Source organism: Sturnira hondurensis, unplaced genomic scaffold (assembly GCF_014824575.4).
Source record: "Sturnira hondurensis isolate 20B ecotype Veracruz unplaced genomic scaffold, ASM1482457v3 Scaffold0015509, whole genome shotgun sequence".
Classification (NCBI taxonomy): Eukaryota; Metazoa; Chordata; class Mammalia; order Chiroptera; family Phyllostomidae; genus Sturnira; species Sturnira hondurensis.
In genome coordinates, this window is record NW_028088140.1 from 12440739 (window position 1) to 12462651 (window position 21913).

The 21913-nt window shown below is 37.3% G+C and overlaps 1 protein-coding gene across 1 annotated transcript in view; it reads right to left on the reverse strand.

The window, feature by feature from the left end:
- Positions 1–21913, reverse strand: part of ERC1 (ELKS/RAB6-interacting/CAST family member 1) — a 549219-nt gene that overhangs the window by 238391 nt on the left and 288915 nt on the right. Inside the window, exon 16 of the mRNA XM_037064795.1 lies at positions 4741–4901. Within this exon, the coding sequence (XP_036920690.1) occupies positions 4741–4901 (161 nt within the window). The remainder of the gene's footprint in view (positions 1–4740; positions 4902–21913) is intronic.

Below are 21913 nucleotides of genomic sequence, written 5' to 3' on the forward strand. Positions count from 1 at the left end.
GTTTCCTTTCCATCACTATTGGTTTCCTGTGCATCTCCCTTCATTTCAATCAGTCCAGCCCTCACACGTTCCTCTAATTTGTAACTTTGTTCCTCTAATTTGTGACTATAATCAACCAGTTCTGTGAGCATCCTGATAAATAGTGTCCTGAATTGTGCTTCTGAGAGGCTGGCAATTTCTTGGTCACTTAGAGTTATTGGCTCTGGGACTTTGAGTTTTTCTTGTGCCATCTTTCGGGTTGTTCGTGCCTGTTCCATAGCAGGATCAGAGCCCTAAAGTGTTCACTAGAACAGGGCAACTCAGTCGCTGGGTTGTGCCGTTGTAGGTGGGGGCGGGGTCAAAGAGGGACAATGGCTCTCACTGGTCTTGCAGGGCAACTAAGTCGCTGGGTTGTGACGCTGTATGTGGGTGCGGGGTCAAAGAGGGACTCTGGAGTCCCGTCTGCCGCCTGCCGCCCTGGCCCTCACCAGTACTGAAGGGCAACTAAGTCGCTGAGTTGTGATGCTGTATGTGGGGGCGGGGTCAGAGAGGGACTATGGCGTCCTGTCTGCCGCCTGCTGCCACGGCCCTCACCGGTGCCGCAGCTGCTGCCGTCACCGGGCCCATGCGTTTTGTCCCACTGCACGGGAGTGTGCCACCGCCGTCAGCCCTCGCCCCCTGGGGCCTGAGTGGTCTGTCTCACTGTGCGCGAATGTGCGCCCGCGGTCTGCCCCGCACCCCAACTGGTTCCCGTCTGCCTGCGCGCCTGGGTCAGGGGCCCTGTCCTGCCCGACCCTGCTCGCTGCTGGCTCCGCCCCTCTTACCGTCCCCGTTGAACGGTTTGATGTAGTCGGACTTCCGTATAATTCAATTTTCTGTCCTTTGGTTGTGTCTTTGTTTCTCCAAACCTTTGTTGTATTCAGACTTGGTTGTGGGAGAAGGCACAGTGTTTCCACCTATGCCTCCATCTTGGCGGAAGTTCCTCCACTTAAAAATTTTTAAGGTTATTAGAGCTGTTGTTCATTATTTTCCCCCTTCTCCCATTCATCCTTTCTTTCTTAGGGAAAGGGCTAACATGAAAATAGAATAAAAAACAATAATGGCTAAGAAATCCACAGCATAAGGAAAAGAACTACCGTGGGAACAGCCAATAAAAACGTCCCTTCTCTTCGGGGCTGGCTAACCAACTCAAATGTTTCTGCTGAATATAACCACTGGCAGGTTACCAAGTGAACAGTTTCACATCTCCCCAAACTCAAGGCCACCACTTACCTGTAACAGATACTTAACTATTAGGACATTCCTTTTGGTTTGACTAGGTCAGCATTATTCTAAAAAACTAGGCTATTCTAGTGCTTTACTGAAGAATTTTCTATACAAATGGGCCAACAGCACCTTTCCTCAGGAAAACTTCTTATTCTAGATTCAGGTTCACTCACATGCATGTTTTGGTCTCTTTTGCACATTGCACTGCCCTGATATTTCTTCTACGATTCATATTTTCTGGCTATAATAAACACATCCATTTACTTATTCAATTATCAATAATTAAACAATGTAAATCTTTAGAATATGGTGGGTCCTGCCATGATTATAGAGTGAGGAACCTGGTTCTCCTTGGCAATAGCCAAAAGTAAGATACTGCCTTTCTCCTTTTAAATTTTCCTTAAGTATTTTTGTTTTCCTACAAATCATCACCAGAAAATACTTATACAAATTAATAATACCTGCTATTAAGTGTTCCCAGTGCCAGATACTGTTCTCAATTCTACATATTAATAATTTATGGTATTGCTTTGAAAATTTTATGAAGCTGGAATAATTAGTATTACCTCTTAAAACTGAGAAGACTGAGGCACAGAGATATCAAATGATGTGAAGTCATACAGCTCATAAGTGACAGAGTCAGAATTGAGACTCTCTCGGGAAGTATGCACTTAGTAGTTGCCATAGGTCATCAGAGGCAGATCACGCAGAACTACTTGGAGGGAGTAAATACCTTTCAAATTGACTTTGGAATGAAGTGAATGAAAAATCCCTGGACAGACGATTAGCACAACTTGTTCAATATATGCAACAGAGTTCCAAATATAGCAAAAAAATGTCTATTCCCTTGGTCAGCTGCATACGGAAAAGGAAGAGAAAGTTCACTGCATCAGAACCCACAATATGTTACTATTCATAGTGTTTTGTGTATAATTATGCTTAGGTTAACTGTATAGTTTTTGACTGAGGTTTTATGAATCATTACTTTATATTTATTTGTATGCCAAACTTAAACCTACATTTCAGAAAAACAGGGGCTTAATTCACTGTTCCAGATGAAAAGAATAGAATAGCTGTTGCTCCCCACACTTGGTGGAACTGTGTAGGTTGAGTCCCAGGGTATTGCAAATAGAGATCATCTGTTAAAAACCACCACTCTCTCAACAGATTAGGGACAGAGGGTGAGGCCAAAGTGCTGAGGTAATTTATTAAAAGGAAGGTATTAAATAACCACAATAAAATTGAAAATGAAAGATAAAAACAAGGAGAAATTTATGTGCAAATTAAAGCAAGGACTATTTTAAAACTGCGAGTTGACAAGAACACTGTGATGCCAGAGCCATAAATCCTGAGCAATTGAAGGTGATATAAGTGATGTCAGAGCCAGGTTTTTACCCTTTATTTTTAGAATTTTGTTAATATTTATTAAATTTCTATGTTATTTGCATAAATTTCTTTATATATTTTAACTACTTATCCCATGCCTTATTGTTTAAGTGCTTGATCCTTCCAAAAAAAGTTGTGCTAATCAGTATTTTTCAGAAATGTAATCTCCAACCTAAGTTGGCAACCAAAGTTCATAATAGAGTTCAGTACTGTGGCGTGAAAAACAAATCACACACAACTCCCTTTGCATGGTTTAAAGTCGAGCATTCTTTAAAAGAATTATTTCATATCTTCTCAAAATACTAATAATACAGGAAAATTCTTATACAAACACATCACTATCCTGCTATAAATAGTCATTAGAACTGAGTGGGAAAGATTTGACAAAGTCAAGATATTGACACCTAGAGAAGACAAAACAAACAAAACACACACACACACACACTTTTGCCTTAGCAATACCAGTATCTGCTTTTAAAAAAAAATTACATGATACCTGTTTTTCCCCAAATTATATCCATTTTTATTCCATTTTCTTAATTACTTTAAGCCCGTCTCAACTCTATCTTCTACCATGTTCTAGGAATGGTTCTCAGACTTCTTCAAATCAAATGATTTTACTCTTTATCACCCAAGAATTATTTCCACTACACCATATCCAAAATATCAAGATTTTAATTTTACTTCCAATGTCTTATACTGCTTTCATTAACTTGCTCCTAAGAGGTATTTTGCAGACTTTTTTCTCATCGTTATACTCAGAACCCTAACTTCTATTTCCCCAGCATATCAATCTATTTCTGCTTCAAGCATTCACGACTTCCAAGACCAGATCATCTGTAATGTTTTGCTATAAGGTGAGAATCTGTTAACTTGGCACTGTGGCCTAATAATCCATAAGCACAGATGATACCCAATATGGGCTTCCCCAATTCTTAGGTTGCTATCATGGTATCACAATAACGATGTACCATGAACATTCGCACTAAGGTATCATGGCAATATCCTCTGTTATTCTATAATTCTGGTACTCAACATTCATCAATACTTCACAGTAGCAGAAAAGAAGAGGGGATGTTAGCTTAAAGCTCTAGCTGGGCAGAGAAAAGTCTGTTTCCATGATATCGGAGAGATTCCACATTATGCAGGGAAGGAACTAACAGAAAGTGAGCAAGTGTCACGTGAGAGAAAAATTAATGGAGGAAGAATGTCAAAGAGGGACCACTGCTTAAAAGCTGTAAGAGAAATAAGAAGCTATCATCATGAAGGAGAAAGAATATCTCCTCTTAGACAGAAGAGCAACAACAACAACAACAACAACAATAAAGACAGATATCTACTGAGGTAAAGTTAACTGAGGGATCCCAGGATAGACTTGGTTTCAGCCAAATGAGAATAAGATAATTAGGAAAGGGTAAGGGTTGGGAATAGTGAAGGAGACAGTTCAACTGGACTTTCAAAAGAGATATACTATTCTAAAGAGAAGAACACCAGAATTTTTCAAAGTCACAGAGAAGAAAAAGAATCATCAATTATGTACTACCAGATGTATATATGCTTTGCAACAGATTTTTATAACAGGAAGCCATAAGACATGTGAGAAAGAGGAAAATAATGTACAGCAAAATTTTGCTAAAAGTGACAATTTTGTAAAAACTGGTGAATATGGCAAAATATTAATTGTCAAATATGGGAGACAGGTATATGAGGGTTCATTATGCAATTCTCTCTACTTTTGTGTAACTCTGGAATTGTTCACAATTTAAAAAATTCTTTAAAAATTGCCCGGCTATCGTATGACCTCAGGAACAAGTTATCTCAATATGTTTGAGAATTTGCCAAAATGTCCCAGAAGTTTTCAGAATTTCCAGAGATGCAACTGGACATAAACACACATATTCTAGAGGACTTTATTTAAAGTTTAATAAAGAAGAGTAAAAAATACTTCTATTTGACCAGGATTTGTCCCAAATTTGTTCTAGGGAATGAGAAATCCAAGACGGCAGTAAAAGGAGGCTAAGTGTGCTAATAAACAGGTCCAGAAGAAGAAAGAATGGAAAAAGTACTGCTATTAAGCACATGTATGAAGAATAAGATTAAAACACTTACTTCATCTCCAGAACTTCCTCTAAGTGTTTCCTTCTTTCTGCCCGAAGATTGGTCAAATGAGTTTCCTTTTCTGCCAGAGACTGTTGAGTAGAGGACAGCTTTACTTTCATGGACTCTAGTTCCTGCTTTACTTTCTCCATGGCCATCAGTAACTCCTCCACCTGTGAGAAATAACGGAAAGAGAAAAACTGAACCTCTTGATCAGTTATAGTCAGAGGACTGGGCAACAGGCAACTCCTGGGTCTACAGAATTGAGTATATACACACATATCAAACTTCTGTACACTGTCTGGATCAGATGTATGTATCAGTACGAAATAGCAAATAATGATATAAATCTCTGATCATTCCTCCACTATACTTCTTTTCAGTTTTAGTCAGAAAGAACTTCATTTTATTTTTGACAAGTGAAAGGATGTATAAGTTCAGAAGGGACCCTCTGCCATAGACATTCCCTTTTAAGACATTTATTTAGAAATGGCTTAGAAATTTCCATGGAAATAACAATATAACACAGTAAAAATATAAAGAACAAATCATAACAAATATTTATAGAAGAACTTTAGAAAATGAAATATAAACTTGACTAATAACAGATTTAGTATAAACATAAATGATTTTTCTGTTTACACCATTAAAAATAATTTCTTTTTAAAAAAACAGCTAGAATGCAATCAGATAATTTCTTGCTTTAAAGGCAGTTTTTTTTTAAAAGGAAGGCAGGAATAAATTATACAATGATTAGAGAGGGTGGAGACAAATGCTTGAAGTACAAAGACCTGAAAAAACACTCAGGAGACAAAGACAGAATGCTAAAACACACAAAAAACTAAGAGCCAGTTATGTACTTTATAGTCATTTCCACTTACTCTGAGTGGTTCCTGAATCATGTTTAAATAACCATGTTCATTCTAATTCAAAAGCAGAAAATATGCTGATAAAATATCTGTGATTACCAAAAACTAACCTCAATCAGGTAATGAACCAGCCAACTGCACCAAACACATGAGTTTTTCAGGTTGTTCCTTGCCAAGAAATAATTTTGGTGACAGAAAGCCTTTGAGAGGTAGAGGTAAGTGTAAGCAGAGACGGGGGATCTGTCATTCATTGACTCCTGCATAAACCAATTTGCACAGTAGTAAAATAGCAGTCTGGAGACAAAATCACAGCACAACAAATTGGAGTTGTTAACCTAATCAGTGTCTCCATGCTGACTGGTAACAGCTGCTGAACACTGGTAATAAACAGATACATTTTGGGTTTTGGTACCTGGATTACTTTATTTTGTGTATCTTTTCACAGGTGATCAAGTAAATGTTCTCAGCTAACAGCACCTTCAGTCCTAGCTGCTGTGAGAATATATATTATGCAGATCTCAGCTTTGTAGTCACATTAGCTTTACATAAATATATATCACTGTCTGCCCTTTTGAAAATGCCAATAATGATTATTTCATTTTCCCAGTTTAATTCATATAAAATCTTATCTAAAACTGAATTGAATTGATGTGCTAAGATATGTTCTTATGACACAAAATCAGTGATAGCATCATTTATTCAAGCCTAATAAATAAAGTGTAGGATGTGTCCATCTTTTATGAACTTATCTTAAACGTATCTCAAAAAATCTCCCTCCCGTCCTTTCACTACCCCAGGCAAGACATGCTATCGATTTCTCATATAACCTGGAGACATATTTTGTACACATACAAGCAAGCATGTATAAATAACTTATTTCTGCATTCTACACACAAGGAAACCCGCTCTGTACATACAGAGTATCTAAACTTTTTACTGAAATATGACAGAAAGATACACAAATAAATGTACAACTTGAAGAATTTCCTCCGAATACACGTATGTAATTAGCACAGACCAATAAACAGTACACTATCCACTGCCCCAGAAACTCTCCTTGAATATCCTTTCCGGATAGAGAGTATTCATTATTCTCATAATCCACGTTAGTCTTGCCTATTTGTTTTAACTTTGTGCAAATGAAATTACATAGTATAAAATTCTTTTAACTCAGGGTTATGTCTGTGAGATTACTCCATGTTGTTGGGTATAATTAATTATAGTTCTACAATTCTCACAACTGCATGGTATTTCCAACTTTTACACTGCATTCAGTAGTAGATTGAATTAATGGTCCCAATTAATCATTCCTCTGTAGTAAGAGTAGATGTCCACACTGCTGTCCAGGCCTCATGATTGATGAAACACCATAGATTTTTGGCCTAGCTATGTGACTTGCTTTGAGCAATGGGATGTTAGCAGATGAGACGCAGATGAGGCTTGCATTCCAGCATGGCCAAAAAAAACTATGCACTGAGTAACTGTTACCTCTCAAATGGGTCCCAGAATAAGCCGGGAGGATCAGAGCCACCGTAGTCAGCAACTAAAGCAGAGCCACCCAAGCTAACCCGCCACTCAATGTGAATGAGAAATAAATGTTTGTTATACAAATATATATATACACACACACACACACACACACACACACACACACACACACACACATATATGTAAAGGTTCTCCAAAGAAAAACAACAGGATATATGTTGAATAGAGTACATGTGTATGTATATGCACACACACACACACACACTGTATTCAGTATATATCCTACTGGTTTTGTTTCTCTGGAGAGAACCCTAGCAAATGAATAAATAAATAAAGTAAAATACACTAATGTTATACTGATTAATAGAATTAATTATATTGTTATATTATATTAATATATAAAATGTAAATTACATTTAATAATGAATTCTATATAAAATATAAATACATATTATAAAATGTACTTTCATAAGGAATGTGCTTATGGAGGCTGACAAGTGCCAGAATGTGCAGCGTGAATAGGTAAGCTAGAAACCCAGGAGAGCCAATGGTGTCATTGCAGTTGAAAGGCTGGCAGGCACGAGACCCAGGAAGAGCCAGTGTTTCAGGTTAAGCCCAAAGGTAGGCAAAAACTGGTGTTCCAGTTTGAGCACCATCAGTCAGGATTTATTCTCAATTAAGGACAGGGGAATCCTTTTTGTTCTATTCAGGCCTCAAACTGACTGGAGATTGAATATAGCAGGATGAGAGCCACCCACATTAGGAAGAGCAATTTGTTTTACTCAAGTCTGTGGATTTAATTATTCTCAACCAAAGATATCCTCATAAAAACACCCAGTGAAGAGTTTGACTAGGTATCTGAGCACCTGCGTGATCCAGTCAAGTTGTTGAATAAAATTAACCATCACAATTTGCTATGTTCTTTTGTGATTGTAGTACTTGTAGTACCTGACTGAGAAGCTTGCAAAGAGTTTTAAAGTATTATGTTTCACACTTAGTCTTTAACCCACCTGGAATGGCTTGTTGCTTGCTCACGGTGTGTGGTACAGGTACAGTTTCACTCTTCCCCACAGGGATATCCAATGCCTTGACCCTTATTAAAAATCCACTCTAACATCACCATTGACATTTATCAATCATGTTTCTGTGCATTCTATCATGGTTTACTGGTTTGCCTAGTCCTGCACCAAAATCACATTGTCTTAATTGTTATAGCTTTATAAGGCCTGATATCCTGGATGCTTTCTTAGCTATTCTTGAATTCTTCTACAAAAAATATTTGTGTTTATCATGTTCCAGGCACTGTTCTAGAACAGTTCATGCAAGAGATATAGTTAGGACTTTAATATCTTTCAAATATTTGTAGTTTTCCCCCAAACCTCTAATATCCTAATGATTCATTCCCATGCACTTTATATGCTTTTTAAATGTTATAGTAAACAGTAACTTTTTAAAAAAGTTCCTTTTGGTGCAGAATATAGAAATTCAACAAACTTCTGCATATTGGTATTGTATCTAGTAGCCTTCTTAGATGCTCTTATTTATCCATAGATTTATTACATAGACAACCATATTATATCTGACTTTTTTCTTTTCTTCCCATTTTTATAATATGTATTACTTTTATTTGACTTACTGAACAGCTTCAAATGATGACAGCATGAACATTGTTCTATTTCTCATTTAAGAGGAAGTTTAAATGCTTACAAGTGTTATCCATAAATAAGTCCTTTATCGGGTTAAGTGAGGAAATGCCTCCTATTGGTAGCTAGTTAAGAATTTTTTAAGTTTATAGATTAATATAAATTTTTGTGCATTTCTTGAGATAATCATATCACTTTCTCTTATCTTTTATTTTTATTTATTTTTAATTGTTACTCAAGTACAGTTGTCCCCATTTTCCCTCCACCATGCCCCCCACCCCACTCATCCCCACCTCCCCACCGTGCACATACACCCTTTGGCTTTGTCTGTACATCCTGTATACGTGTTCTTTGATGGCCCTTCCCCTATTTACCCCTGATCTCCCACTCCCCTGTTACTGACCATTTGTTCTTTATTTCAATATCTCTGGTTATATTTTGCTTGGTTTGTTTGGTTGATTAGGTTCCACTTATAATGAGATCATAAGGTATTTGTCTTTTGCTCCCTGGCCTATTTCACTTAGCATAATGCTTTCCAGTTCCATCCATGCTGCCGTGAAGGGAAGGAGCTCCTTTCTTTCTGCTGCATAGTATTCCATTGTGTGAATGTACCAGTTTTTTGATCCACTCATTTACCAATGGGCACTTAGGTTGCTTCCAGCACCTGGCTATTGTAAATTGTGCTATGAACATTGGGGTGCATAGATTCTTTTGAATTGGTGTTTCAGGATTCTTAGGATAGAGTCCCAGGAGTGGAATTGCTGGGTCAAAAGGCAGTTCCATCTTTAGTTTTCTGAGGTAATTCCATACTGTTTTCCACAGTGGCTGCACCAGTCTGCATTCCCACCAACAGAGCACCAAGGTTCCCTTTTCTCCATAACCTCTCCAACACTTGTTTATTGCTTTGTTTATGATGGCCATTATCACCAGTGTGAAGTATCTCACTGTGGTTTTAATTTGCATCTCTCTGATGGCTAATGATGCTGAGCATCCTTTATTATATCTCTGTGCCCTTTGTATGTCCTCCTTAGAGAAGTATCTGCTCAGGTCCTTTGTCTATTTTTTAATGGGGTTGTATGTCTTCCTGGAGTGGAGTCATGTGAGTTCTCCAGATATTTTGGAGATCAAACCCTTGTCCAAGGTATCATTGGCAAATATATTTTCCCAACCATATAGTTGGTTCTTTTTTCATTTTACTGATGTTTTCTTTAGCCATGCAGAAGCTTTTATTTTGATGAAGTCCCATTTGTTTATTCTTTCCTTTATGTCCCTTGCTCTAAGGGATGTATAGGTGAAAATATTGCTGCGTGGGATGTCTGAGATTTTCCTGCCTATGTTCTCCTCTAGGACTTTTATGGTGTTGTGACTTACATTCAAATTTTTAATCCATCTTGGTTTATTTTTGTGTATGGTGTAAGTTGGTGCTCGAGTTTCAATTTTTTTGCATGTAGCTGTCCCAACACCATTTGTTTAATATGGCAGACCATACTTACTAATTTTCTAATTATACCAATCTTAAAACCCAAAGATGAACTAAACTTCTTTAAGAATATCTTTCTAAAAAGGGCTGAAGAGACTTAGACTCCAAACCACAGCTCAGGATGCGAAGCTTGCGGGCTGCCCGCTGGTCCTGGCCTCCACATGCAGCTGTGGGTATGGCGGGTTCAGGCACTCGCTAAAGGCAGAAGCCCTCCTGCTGCATCCTGGTCTTCCACTCAGAGTGGTCTGGACCTCAGTTCCCTTACCTGTGACGTTCTCACGGTGTTGCCCCAAGAGCGAGGCAGTGCGAGGCCTCTGGGAGGCAGGGACCTGCTCTGGCAACTCAAAGGGCTGACTAAGAGTCTGGTTGTTGAGTAGGGTAGAGCACCTAGCCTTGGCTGACTCCAGTGACCCATCCCAGAGAGTAGGTAAAGGGTGGTGCTGCACCCTCTGGGTGCGGGCCCCCAGAGAGTTGTAGTCTCATTAAATCTACATCAGCGGGGAGGACTGAGTAGTACCTGCAAGGACTAGAGAAGGGGAGAGACTTTGCTGAGACTGATGGTGGACCCTCCACTGTGTGGCTCCGACACCCTGAGACGAGGTGGTGGGCGAGCCAACTGGGAGCACCACCCCTTTATGTGCAAAGTCAACCAAGCCCCAATGTCCTACTCAAGGTATTTGTGGCTGGAAGATGGAGCCAGTGCTTGCTAGTCTGCCCTGCCCATGGAGCAGAACTGTCTGAGTCTTGAGCCCATGGCAGCAGGGGTGGGAGGGTTTCGGGCAGTGCCAGGAAGACAGGAAGCAGATGCAGTGAGAAGCCTGGAAGACAGATCTATAAAGAGGAACTGAGAAAGGGGCAGAGGCCCAAAGGGAAACTACTCGCAACTTCGTTTGTTCAATTCAACAAGGACCCATTCAACACCAGCTGGGTGCCAGTGCTTTTCTAGGCACAGGGGATGTAGTATTAAACAAGGGAAGTGGAAATCTGTACCCTCATAGAACTATTAGTGCAGTAAAGAGACGATAAACAAGATAAGGGCACACATTTGATTCCTGGTCTGGGTACAAGCCTGGGCTGCGGGCCAGGTCCCCAACATGAGGGGCATGAGAGACAACCCATCAATGCTTCTCTCCCTCCCTTCCCCCTTAAAAATAAATAAATAAATAAACAAAAAATTTTTTTAAAAAGAAAATATTTTTCTTTTTTGCGTACATTAAGTTTCCTTAATTCTCACCTGAGGATATATTTATTGATTTTTATTTTTTAAAAATTTGTTTATTTATTTATTTTTAGAGAGAGGGGAAGGCAGGGAGAAAGAAAGGGAGAGAAACATCAATGTCAGAGAGAAACATTGATTGGCTGCTTCTCGTACCTGCCCAGACTGGGGTCAGAACCCACAACTCAGTCCTGTGCCCTGCTTGGAAATCAAACTGGCAACCTTTTGCTCTCTAAGACTATGCCTAACCAACTGACTGGCACTGGTCAGGGCTTTTGATTACTTTTTTTAAGAGAGAGAGGAAGGCGGGCGGAGGTGGAGGCGGGGGTAGGGTTGGGGAGAGAGAGAGAAAGTCAGACAGACATCTATGTAGACAGAAACATCCATCAGCTGGCTCCCACATGTGCCCCGACTGGGATAAAAGCCACAACCTTTTCATGTACAAAGGGACACTCTAACCACCTGAGCCACCTGGTAAAGGCAACATACACTAAGTCTTGATTGGCAATATTTTGTTTAGAAATTTTGCATGTATATTTATGGTTGAGACAGGCCTAAACCTTTTCTTTTCTGTATTAACTTTGCCAAGTTTTGAGATGAAGTTCACTAGTCTTTTAAAATATATTGGTGATTACTCGTTCCCTTAATTTTATTTTCTGAAATTGTTTCTGTTAGACTAAAATTATTTGCTCCTTGTTATGTTTATTAAAAATCACCAGTGTAACTCCCTGAGACCAGTGTAACTTCCTGAGCTTAAAGTTTGTGGGGGAAAAATTTTATTACAAAGTCATTTTTTTCAGACCATCTTTTCCATGTTTTGCTAAATTCTGTTTTTCTTGGCATTTTCTCATTTAATCTAAATTTTCAAATGTACTGGCAAATTGAACCTGTACGTTTTTAATACCTACAGGACTTACAGGTATGAGCCCTTTATCATTCCAAAAATTGTTCGTGGTGCCTTCTTTCTTTATATTTTTTTGTGTCACCAAAGGCCAGTCAATTTTCAAGTGTTTCCAAAGAACCAATTTTGGGCATTGTGAATACTTTTTTAAAAAGGGCAAGGATTAATTGTCTATCAGATTTTTTAACACGGGCTCCCAACATACGAAAAACCAATGTTCAAGGTCAACAGCTTATCAAGTGCTTATCTTTGAATTCCCTGTCTATTCCTCCCCTGACATGAGAATTTCTTATATTCTTGCCAACTTATGAATGCATATTTTATCAACTGTCTTCAGTTATTTCTGTGGAGAAGTTACTTCCCCAGTGTCTAGTCTGCCATGTTTACAGACATGTTTTACCTCACATTCTTTCATTTACAGAATGGATGCCTGTTAGTAAAATAATAATTTCATTTTACCTGTTAGTAAAATATAATTTTCTTAAAGATTGCTTAATTTTCCTATCCATTTTAATGCTCGTCCCTCAATGTATTTCTACCTCACATCATATATACATTCAAAAAAATTGAAAGCATGTTAGTACTTAAAACAAGAATACTGCCATAAACTAGGATTTCCTACTAATCACCTGACCTGTACTCTGGTTCTAGGAAGAGGAACGATTTCAGGTCAAACTGAAATACTTCACACTTTGTTACTTTTCCATAATCCTGGAGAATACATTCCACTATCTCTATTTGGATACCTACTCCTTTACATGCCTACCACATGGCAATTGTCTGGGGTATACTACTGGGAAATGAAGGTAATGAAAGCTGAGTAAAAGAAGAGCTATGTACCACATTAGACAATGAAGAAAGGCTCCACAATTTAAAAATGTGCTTGGGGTCACAGTACAATTTTCAAAACCATATGTTTCAAGACCAGGAAAACCCCAAAACAAAAACAAAACAAAACAGGCCAGGGCTGGGGTTCAAGTATGTTAACGAAACTGCCTCCAGTAAACATAATAAGGAGAAAAGATGGGCTTGATAGTGTGCAGTGCCAGCAGGACCAGATGGTTTGCTCAAATCACAAGCTAATAAACTCTAACTCAAAATAAGAAGGGAACAAATTATGACTTTATCACAGACCCATTTTCCTTAAGAAAGCAAAGCAATTGGGTGCTTCAGGTGCTAGCAAAGCCTGCAACTTCAAGTTCCCCACCTTCTTCTGTTCCACAGAAGAGCAAAACTGAGAGCAAAATACTTCTTGTAGCTTCCAAAATCATTCCAAAATGATCATGGAAAATCTTGTTATAGTTTCTTGGGAGATTAAGAGGCATAAATCTCCAAAAGGAAAAAAAACACTTAGAAGAAAAAAGGAGTGGTACAAAGAAACAGTTATCGAGAGGTTAAGCATTCATCATGTAAGTTAGATTTTCATTTGAAAAGGTCACCATTTTCTCAATTTCAAGAAAATCCTAGATTAAGACCCACTCTTTTACAATTACAAAAGAAAAGTTACTAAGATGGAGATATGGAGCATTTTTGAAGTATTAGTAAGAGTGGACATAGTATGTATTTATGAACATACATTCAACCACCATCTCCTAACACACTCTTGTAGGCAGCCACAGTCACCACTAACAAGAATTTGAATTTACAGAATTCCTAACAGTTTTATGGTAGTGTTTAAACTAGAAATCTCTTCTTCCCAATATGTACTTTTGGCCAATGCATGGTAATTATTTGACAAGATATATACCAACAGTACAGTACTTTATGAATATAGATTAGCTATAGCTATTGCAGTGATAATAGTAATAGAAACTTACATTACATGAATACTTTGAGTGCTCTAAATGCTTTACATGTGCTGTGAGCATCACTGTAAGCATTATTATTTTCCTTATTTTTACAGAACATGAAACAAGTTTGGAGTGTAAGTGTCTTACTGAATGTTGTGCAGCCTGAGGGTGCTGAGCCAGGACTCCACCCCATAGTCCGACCCCACTGTGCCTACAGTCAATGCCGCTGTGCTGCAATGTTATCATGTTCAGAAAGCCCTAAAACTGCATTCCACAAATGTGCCTAAAGAGCCACTCTGGGGACTGTTCCCATGCCCACCTTCGCATCTTCCCATTCTTCCTGCCTCTCCCCCTCCAAAATATTTATTTGCTACCATGTACCAGGTATTATGTATTATGCATTGAGGGCACAACAGAAAGCAAAACAGACATGTTCCCCTATCTCTCTTGAGCTTAGCAGCCATATAGAGATATAGTCATTAATTAATAAGTTTCATAAATATGTAATTATAAATTGTGAAGCTATGTCAGGAGTTACAGGATGGCAGAATATTAAATAACATGAGGTTCTGATCTGCGTTTTGGGGGTCTAGAGAGTTTCTCCAAGAAAGTCCAGGAGGTGATAGGGTAGAAAGGGGGATTCCAGCTTCAGGTCTCAGCATGTCTAGTAGTAGTCCTGAAGTAGAAAAGCATACACCTACAAAAGTTAAAAAAATATCAAAGTATCACGAGCCCTGGGAACAGAAAAAAGAAGGGGCCAATGTGGCAGGAGAGAGGAAAGGAGCAGATGTAGAAAGACCTTGTTGGCTGCATTAGGGACTATGGATTTTATCCCAAAAGCAAAAGGAAAGTACCAAAGGCATCTGACTAAATAGAGGAGCAAGAGGATTTCGAATGTTAAAATCAGAATTATGAAAATAATGGACCAAGGAATCTAAGCTGAATAGAGAAGGAAGCAATGAGAGACTAATAGATTAGGGCAGACCAAAAGAAACAAATAAGTTCAGATGATGTGAAAACATGGTTATAGTGGTTAATACTTGGACAAAAAAAGCTAAAATTATAGAAAATTCTGATTAGAGAGGAAGATGCTTAATGAGTGAAGCTGGACTTCACAGCAAGGTCTAGAATGCCAGTTATAGAATGAAGGAAGTCAATGGAAGCATATACCATTGGTCAAAAAACTAAGACAAAGTAACAACTGTGTTATCCATGTAGATTCTGAAGTCACTAAAATAACAAAAATCTTTAATGAAAAGCTTCAAAGCTATAGCTAAATGACATGAGGCTTAAAGCAAGGATTCTTATAAAAATGTGATGGGAGTAATAAATGTCTTGAAAGTATTACACTCATTAAGCAAGGATGTGAGGAAGGAAGCAAGGAAAGTATTACACTCATTAAGCAAGTATTACACTCATTAAGCAAATTTATTCTAACTCTAAGTTCAGAATAAATACTTATTGCCGGAGAGGATTGTTGCAGTTGCCACGGCAGAGGCTAGATTATACTTCAGGCAAAGAAGAGGAAAGATTCTTTGAGAAAGAAACTAAAAATGTTTGTGCGAGTAGACAGATACTCAACGAATACTTGTTAATTAATGAATGAAAAAAGATAGATGAATTTGTGAATTTTGGTGACTAGTACTAAGATATTAAAGGGATAAGACAAACTGGAGAGCTGGGTGACTGCAAGAAGGTACTGAACAAGTTAAGGATGATGGTGCAGTAGAGCACAGATCATTGGGTCTTATTTTTTAGACAATGTCTGACGAAATCCTGGGTGAGAGGCACGATAAACTTGACTCCACTAGGTTTTTTGATTAGATAACAACTTCAAAATAAATGAGATGCTACCAAAATATGAATATGAAAAAAGACACCATCAACTTTAGCAGTGTATTAATCTTGGGAATTGTTAGGTACTATTATTATCTTTTATTCCTGATTTTATGAAGGACCCAGATATGAGTAGAAGTCACAGACATAGTAGCACTGAAAAAGAAAATACAGAAACCTATATTTCCTCAATTCAACTCTGGGAGTCCCTACATTTTTCCATTTTTTATATACTGTTGCATTTCTCTAATACATCAACGCTGCCAAAGGTTTTGTGACAACAAATAAAATCCGTAAGTGACACTTTAAATAATGAATGTGCTCCATGGGTGAGGAATTTATAAAATGTTTTTCCCATCTCTCAAAGTATGTCCAACATTCCCACACGACACTGGACAGTGCTGGATATGTCTATAGTAGAATCCAGTTTATAAGTAGTCACACAGTTAAGACTAACTGTAGACGTGATAAATTCACACTCATTGGCTGCATTCCTTCGCTGGCAACCAACCACCTTTAACTTTCCAGTAATACTACGCTATGGTAACAAACCTTCAACTGAAGAGGAATTTTTAGAGTAGAAACACGACAATGTGAAGGAAATGCTTCTTTTTCAAGCCATCTCAATTTTCCTCTTTAAATAAAAATCAGCTGAAAACTGGGGTCACTAAACACTACTAATAAGCACACCCCATTCCTAGGTGAAGCCTGAAAAATCAGATATCAATAAAATGTACATACACACATTCAAAGCAAAACAAACACCCTCCTGCTGCTATGATGTTGGAAAGAGGCCTTCAGAAAGGCCAGTGTTTAATCTCACTGCCACCTCTATTTCGGCAATTTTTTACTAACATAGTATCAAAACTAAAAATCTGAACTAAAACACTGAAAAGTATTTTAGAAGGGTGTTACTTGATTAACGTCTCCTACAATTTGTTTATTTTTAGCAACAAGCAGGTTGTACCAGAATCAAGTAAAATAAAAATGAATAATTTATTGGGTCCACATAAACTCCACAGGTCCTCTCTAACTCTTGGAAGAAAGCAGTAATCTAAATAACACCACATTTCTGTCTCCAGCAGCAGTAACAAAGAAGATGTGGCTATCATCATTTTATACTCTTCTGCATCTAGGTCTGAGACCTCTTTATATTTCATTAGGTTTGTGAGAAATGAGTAATTCAGGAAAATGAAGGTGGACTGACAAGGCTGTCCTTGAACTTCGAGCTCTGGTACTTTCTCTTCTAAAAAATTATTTTTTCTGCATTGCTAGGAAGTCAGGATAACAGGATAAAGTATGCGATAGGAGGGCTGTAGAAGCTGTCAGGGTTTGGGAAAAAATCCTTTCTTAGTTAAAATTTCTCACATGGAGAAAGTATTAATTCCATTTCATTAAGAGAAAACAGCAATCCCCTCAACTAGTATAAAGTAACCAACAGAGAACAGAGCATTTAGGACTTTAGCCCTTTTTCTAAGATCACATGAGCAATGTAAATAAAACAACTTCATATTGTTTCCTTAAGATTTCAACAATAAAAATAAAAGTCTACTGCCATCTAAACTGAAAATCTTAATCCTCATTTCCATTGCTGAAAAATAAATCAAACAGCTACCTAGAGGTAAACAAAGTGATATTTCATTAATTACAGGTACATTTTTTGTGGACAAAGCATTATTTCAATAAAATCCCAGGAAAATGGTTACACAAAAATGTCGGCAAATTAAATTACAGTTACTTGAGCTCATCAAAAGTTTACTATTAGCTAAAGGAGAAAAGTAAAAGGCTGGAATTAAATGTCTGGCAATCCAAGAATACCAAGAGGGGACTCATAAGCATCCCAAGAGTGTGTACGTACACACACAGACACATACAGGATTGCTGTGGCCACAATAATAAGGCTCAACATTTGTATACTTCCCTTAGAGCCTATGAAAACACTTGTGGGGATAATAACTTACTCTACACCGATGAGGATATAAAGGCTTAGAAAGAATACAGAACTTACCCTAAATCACACTAGTAAACAGAATAAATAGAATCCACATTCCTTAAACTGCTGGTTTAATGCACTTTACAGTAACATTTATTGCTTCTTTATTTATTCATTAAAGAGGGTGGAGATACAAGGAAGGGACAAATAAGTGCCAAAATAGAGCTTATATGCCACACACAAAACCACCTCTTGGGTAAGATAAATCCTGCTGTGTGAATTTCTCTAGGAAAACATGTTTCACTGAAAACATCCAGCTAGGTGCAGCCAACAAGAACATAAACTGCATATAAAAATCAATGCGAAACCATCTGGCTCTCATGATTCTACCTTTAGCCACATCTTCGACGACTGCCTCTATCGTCAATAAGGGTTTATCAAACTTCTCTGTAGGCGATAACAGAATGAGGGCCAAAAAACCCAAGAACTCATTACAAGCAAACTAAATATCATCTGTTACAGATCTGCCACAGAGATTCCAAGAGTACTTCCCAGTGCAGCAGTGGTTATCCAGCTTAGACTGACGTACATAAACACGTCTCCTTTGAAAACCACTATGTACAGACTGGCATTCATGTCTGTGGTTCAATTTTAGGGCCAAAGGTTTATTTCTTTTCCTCTACAGTTAATTTCCTCACTTGACAACTTTTGAAAATATAGACATAGTCCCTAATTTCTTCATTTGATAACTTTAGAAAATACAGACATAGTCTCTTTGTTGATTGAAACAACAGTAATAGAACAGTAAAATGAAAAAATAATCGAGCCAAAATTCAGAAACACAGGTATTTCCAGAACTTCCAGGACAATATAACCATGTACTCTCATCAAAAAGTTTTCAAGAGGAAGAATATATGATAACAAAAAAGACAAACACAAATGCATTAAACTACTCGTGTATACAGAGATTTCTTTTAGTGACATCCTTGCATGTAGTTATTTCCTGTGGGCTTCAGTTTTCCTTCACGATATTTTAGGTTGTTGTCTACTGACCCCATCTGGTAAAATTACAGAGGAAGTTACAGTGGCTAAAGCTTGTCCCAAGTCAACTTTTTACAGTATGTAAGGATATTTTTTGAAGAAATAAGGAAATAGGAGATCAGGGCAAAAGAATCTAAGAGTTCTTAGCTTTTTATTCTTTAATAATACACGGGATGAGAAGGAAAACATATAGTTAAGAAAAGGCCATATCTCTGAGTTATAATAACTTTAAATTCTAACTAATCCTCACTTTCACTTCACATCACATGTAGAATCATCCTATTTTTACTATCATATAATTTGTAAAGTTTTTTACTTTTCAAGTATACTAAACATGACTCCATCGAAGGGGTATCTTTTAGGGCTTTCAGCATTGCTGCTTTTTCCTCGTTATTTTTGAAGATGCTTGTTAGTGTTCTCATTTTTTAATTAGGAGTTTTATTAAAACTCAGATCTTTTTTGTTTGTTTAATACAAAGATGAGGTAATTATTTCAAAACTGTACACAACACAGCTAAGTAAGATATTTTAAACTATGCAAATCAGCTTTGAGATTACAGGTTTTAATCATCAGCCATTCTTACTATAAACATTCAGAATCTGATTCTATTAAAGGGGATTAAAATTACAAGGAGAAACTGAAGGAGTTTTGAAAACACATTGAGAGCTTCATTTATACACCAACTGACTTCCTCTATATCTGTGAAGGTGGCTACTACCACATTAATATGGAGTTTCAACTTTTCTTCTGAATAGTCATCCTTTGAGACATTTGAGTTTTAAGACTTGCTGCTTTTTTAACATACCTGAGCAATTTCTATTAATAAATGGAGTGAAATGCAGAATAATATTGAGTTGCCATTACTCCGACTGTATTACTCCTTCAACGTAAAGCCTATTTCATACATCTTTCTAAGATCAAAAGAAGGAAAAGTCGAAACATGGAGATCACTGTTATGGCAGGGTACAGCCATTTAACTTCTTTCAACAAGCCAGAGATGGCAGAATTCTCTTTGAAGTGGCAGCCCTGCTGGCCTTTGAAGTCCCTTGTCAATTGCAGAATAGCTCTGGTGGGGTTTGTTTTGTAGCCAGCTGTCACCATGAAGGCAGACATGACGTATTTCCAGCAGTCTCACTTCAGGGTCTGTCAAGTGACTGACTTCATAACCAGTCACCATAACAAAGGAAATTCAAATTCACTGATGTTACAGTGAGAGTCTACAAGAAAACTTACTAGGTTCCTCTCAACGGAGCTCATTTAAATACTGAACGGATCACACAATGGCAAAGAGAAAATGATTGTGAATTTAACTGTTACGTCTCCTTAGATCGCTGGATCTTTAAAAAGTACTCTCCCTATGTTTGTCAACAAGATGTTTTATAATAACATCCTACTTTTTAAAAATGAAATATTTTTGAACAACAGTAGCTTCAATCTTTGCACTGACAAAACAGATGTCTGCTGCAGAAACCAGTAAACTACTTAAAAGCAGAGTTTATATTGCTAACTTACAATTGGGCTTTTTTATAAGACTGAATGATTCCACACAGTTCTGAGAAACATGTTGGTATTTGTAATACTTTTAGACTACACAGCTACTCATCTCAGAAATCTGCATCACTAATGACACAGAATTCTCCTTAAGACTTTTAAAGGTAAGTAAAGAAAAACTATAAATGTAGCTAGCCCATTATAGCAAGGCAAAAGTTATGATAATATTATAAATCCATTTTTAAGGCAGGGAAAGATGAGATATGTTGAAAAACCTAATGTCAGATTTGTCAATGATGATCAGAAGTATTAGTCCCATTAGAAGGAAATAAAGATCACAAAGACTTTTAAACTAATTTAATCACACTTTATACCTGGTTTTATTGAATTTTTTGAATTTTTACACATTCTTATGAACACTGGTTACTGTTACTTCAGAGTTGAAGACCAGACGCTATATAAGACTCTCAGCCAGCTCCCACTAGCCACAAAGATCAATGAGAGCAGGGCTAGAGTGTAGCATATTCACCCTATCAGACACAATGAGTCTTTCGTCACTCGCTGAAGGATAGATAAACATAATGATGATTTCTAAAGTTTTTTTCTCTATTCTGGCTACCATACTTTAAAATCAAACTCTAAGAAAAGTTACTTGTAAATAAATAATATCTATTCTAATTCTTTAAATCTACAATTCTGAAATCTTTGAGTTTTTCTGGTAGGATAAAGTGCTTCATCAAATGCTACAGAAGGGAATTGCAACAATGATTAAAAACATGTAATAATGCAGATATTTTTGGTAACTACTATAAAAATCATAAAATTGCCATTAAACCTTAAACTGTTTAATAAATAAAGTGATGCTGCTATTATTAAATGGTGTGAAAATTCACGGAGGTATTCAGAATAAAATTTCATTCATTCACTCAATAAACTTTTACTGTGTGACTACATACCAGTTGCGATGGTAGGTATTAAGAATATAACAGTAAACAAGACACAGCCCCTGCCCTCAAGGAGCTTTCATCCTATTGGAGAAGACTGAGACAGTCCAAGCAACAGACAGTAAGTAAGAATTAACGAAGTGTTGTAAAACAAATGGTATAGGGTGCTGATGAAAACATGGAGAGACTTAATACTCAGACTTGGAAGTTCAGAGAAGGTTTTATGAAAGCAGAAGTAGAATTTATCCAAACAAGAGGAGAAGGTAAAGCTGAAGATATTGTTTCATAGAGAGGGAACATGCAGTTTAAAAAAATGCAAACCTTTCTTCATTCTTCTGGAAGAGAACCCCCAAGAGACCTTCTGCTTTTTTTCTGTCCAGGAAACTTTAAAAATGTATCTAAGAATTAATTGTTTAAATGACTAAGTAATACTATTGTATTAAGAAAGTAGTTACCATGGTGACTAGTAGTTAATTGGTAATCAATAAATGTCAGTATCTCAAATCTTGTAATTAAGAGTAAGATGCTATGTGCTTCTTGTGAGTCACATTTT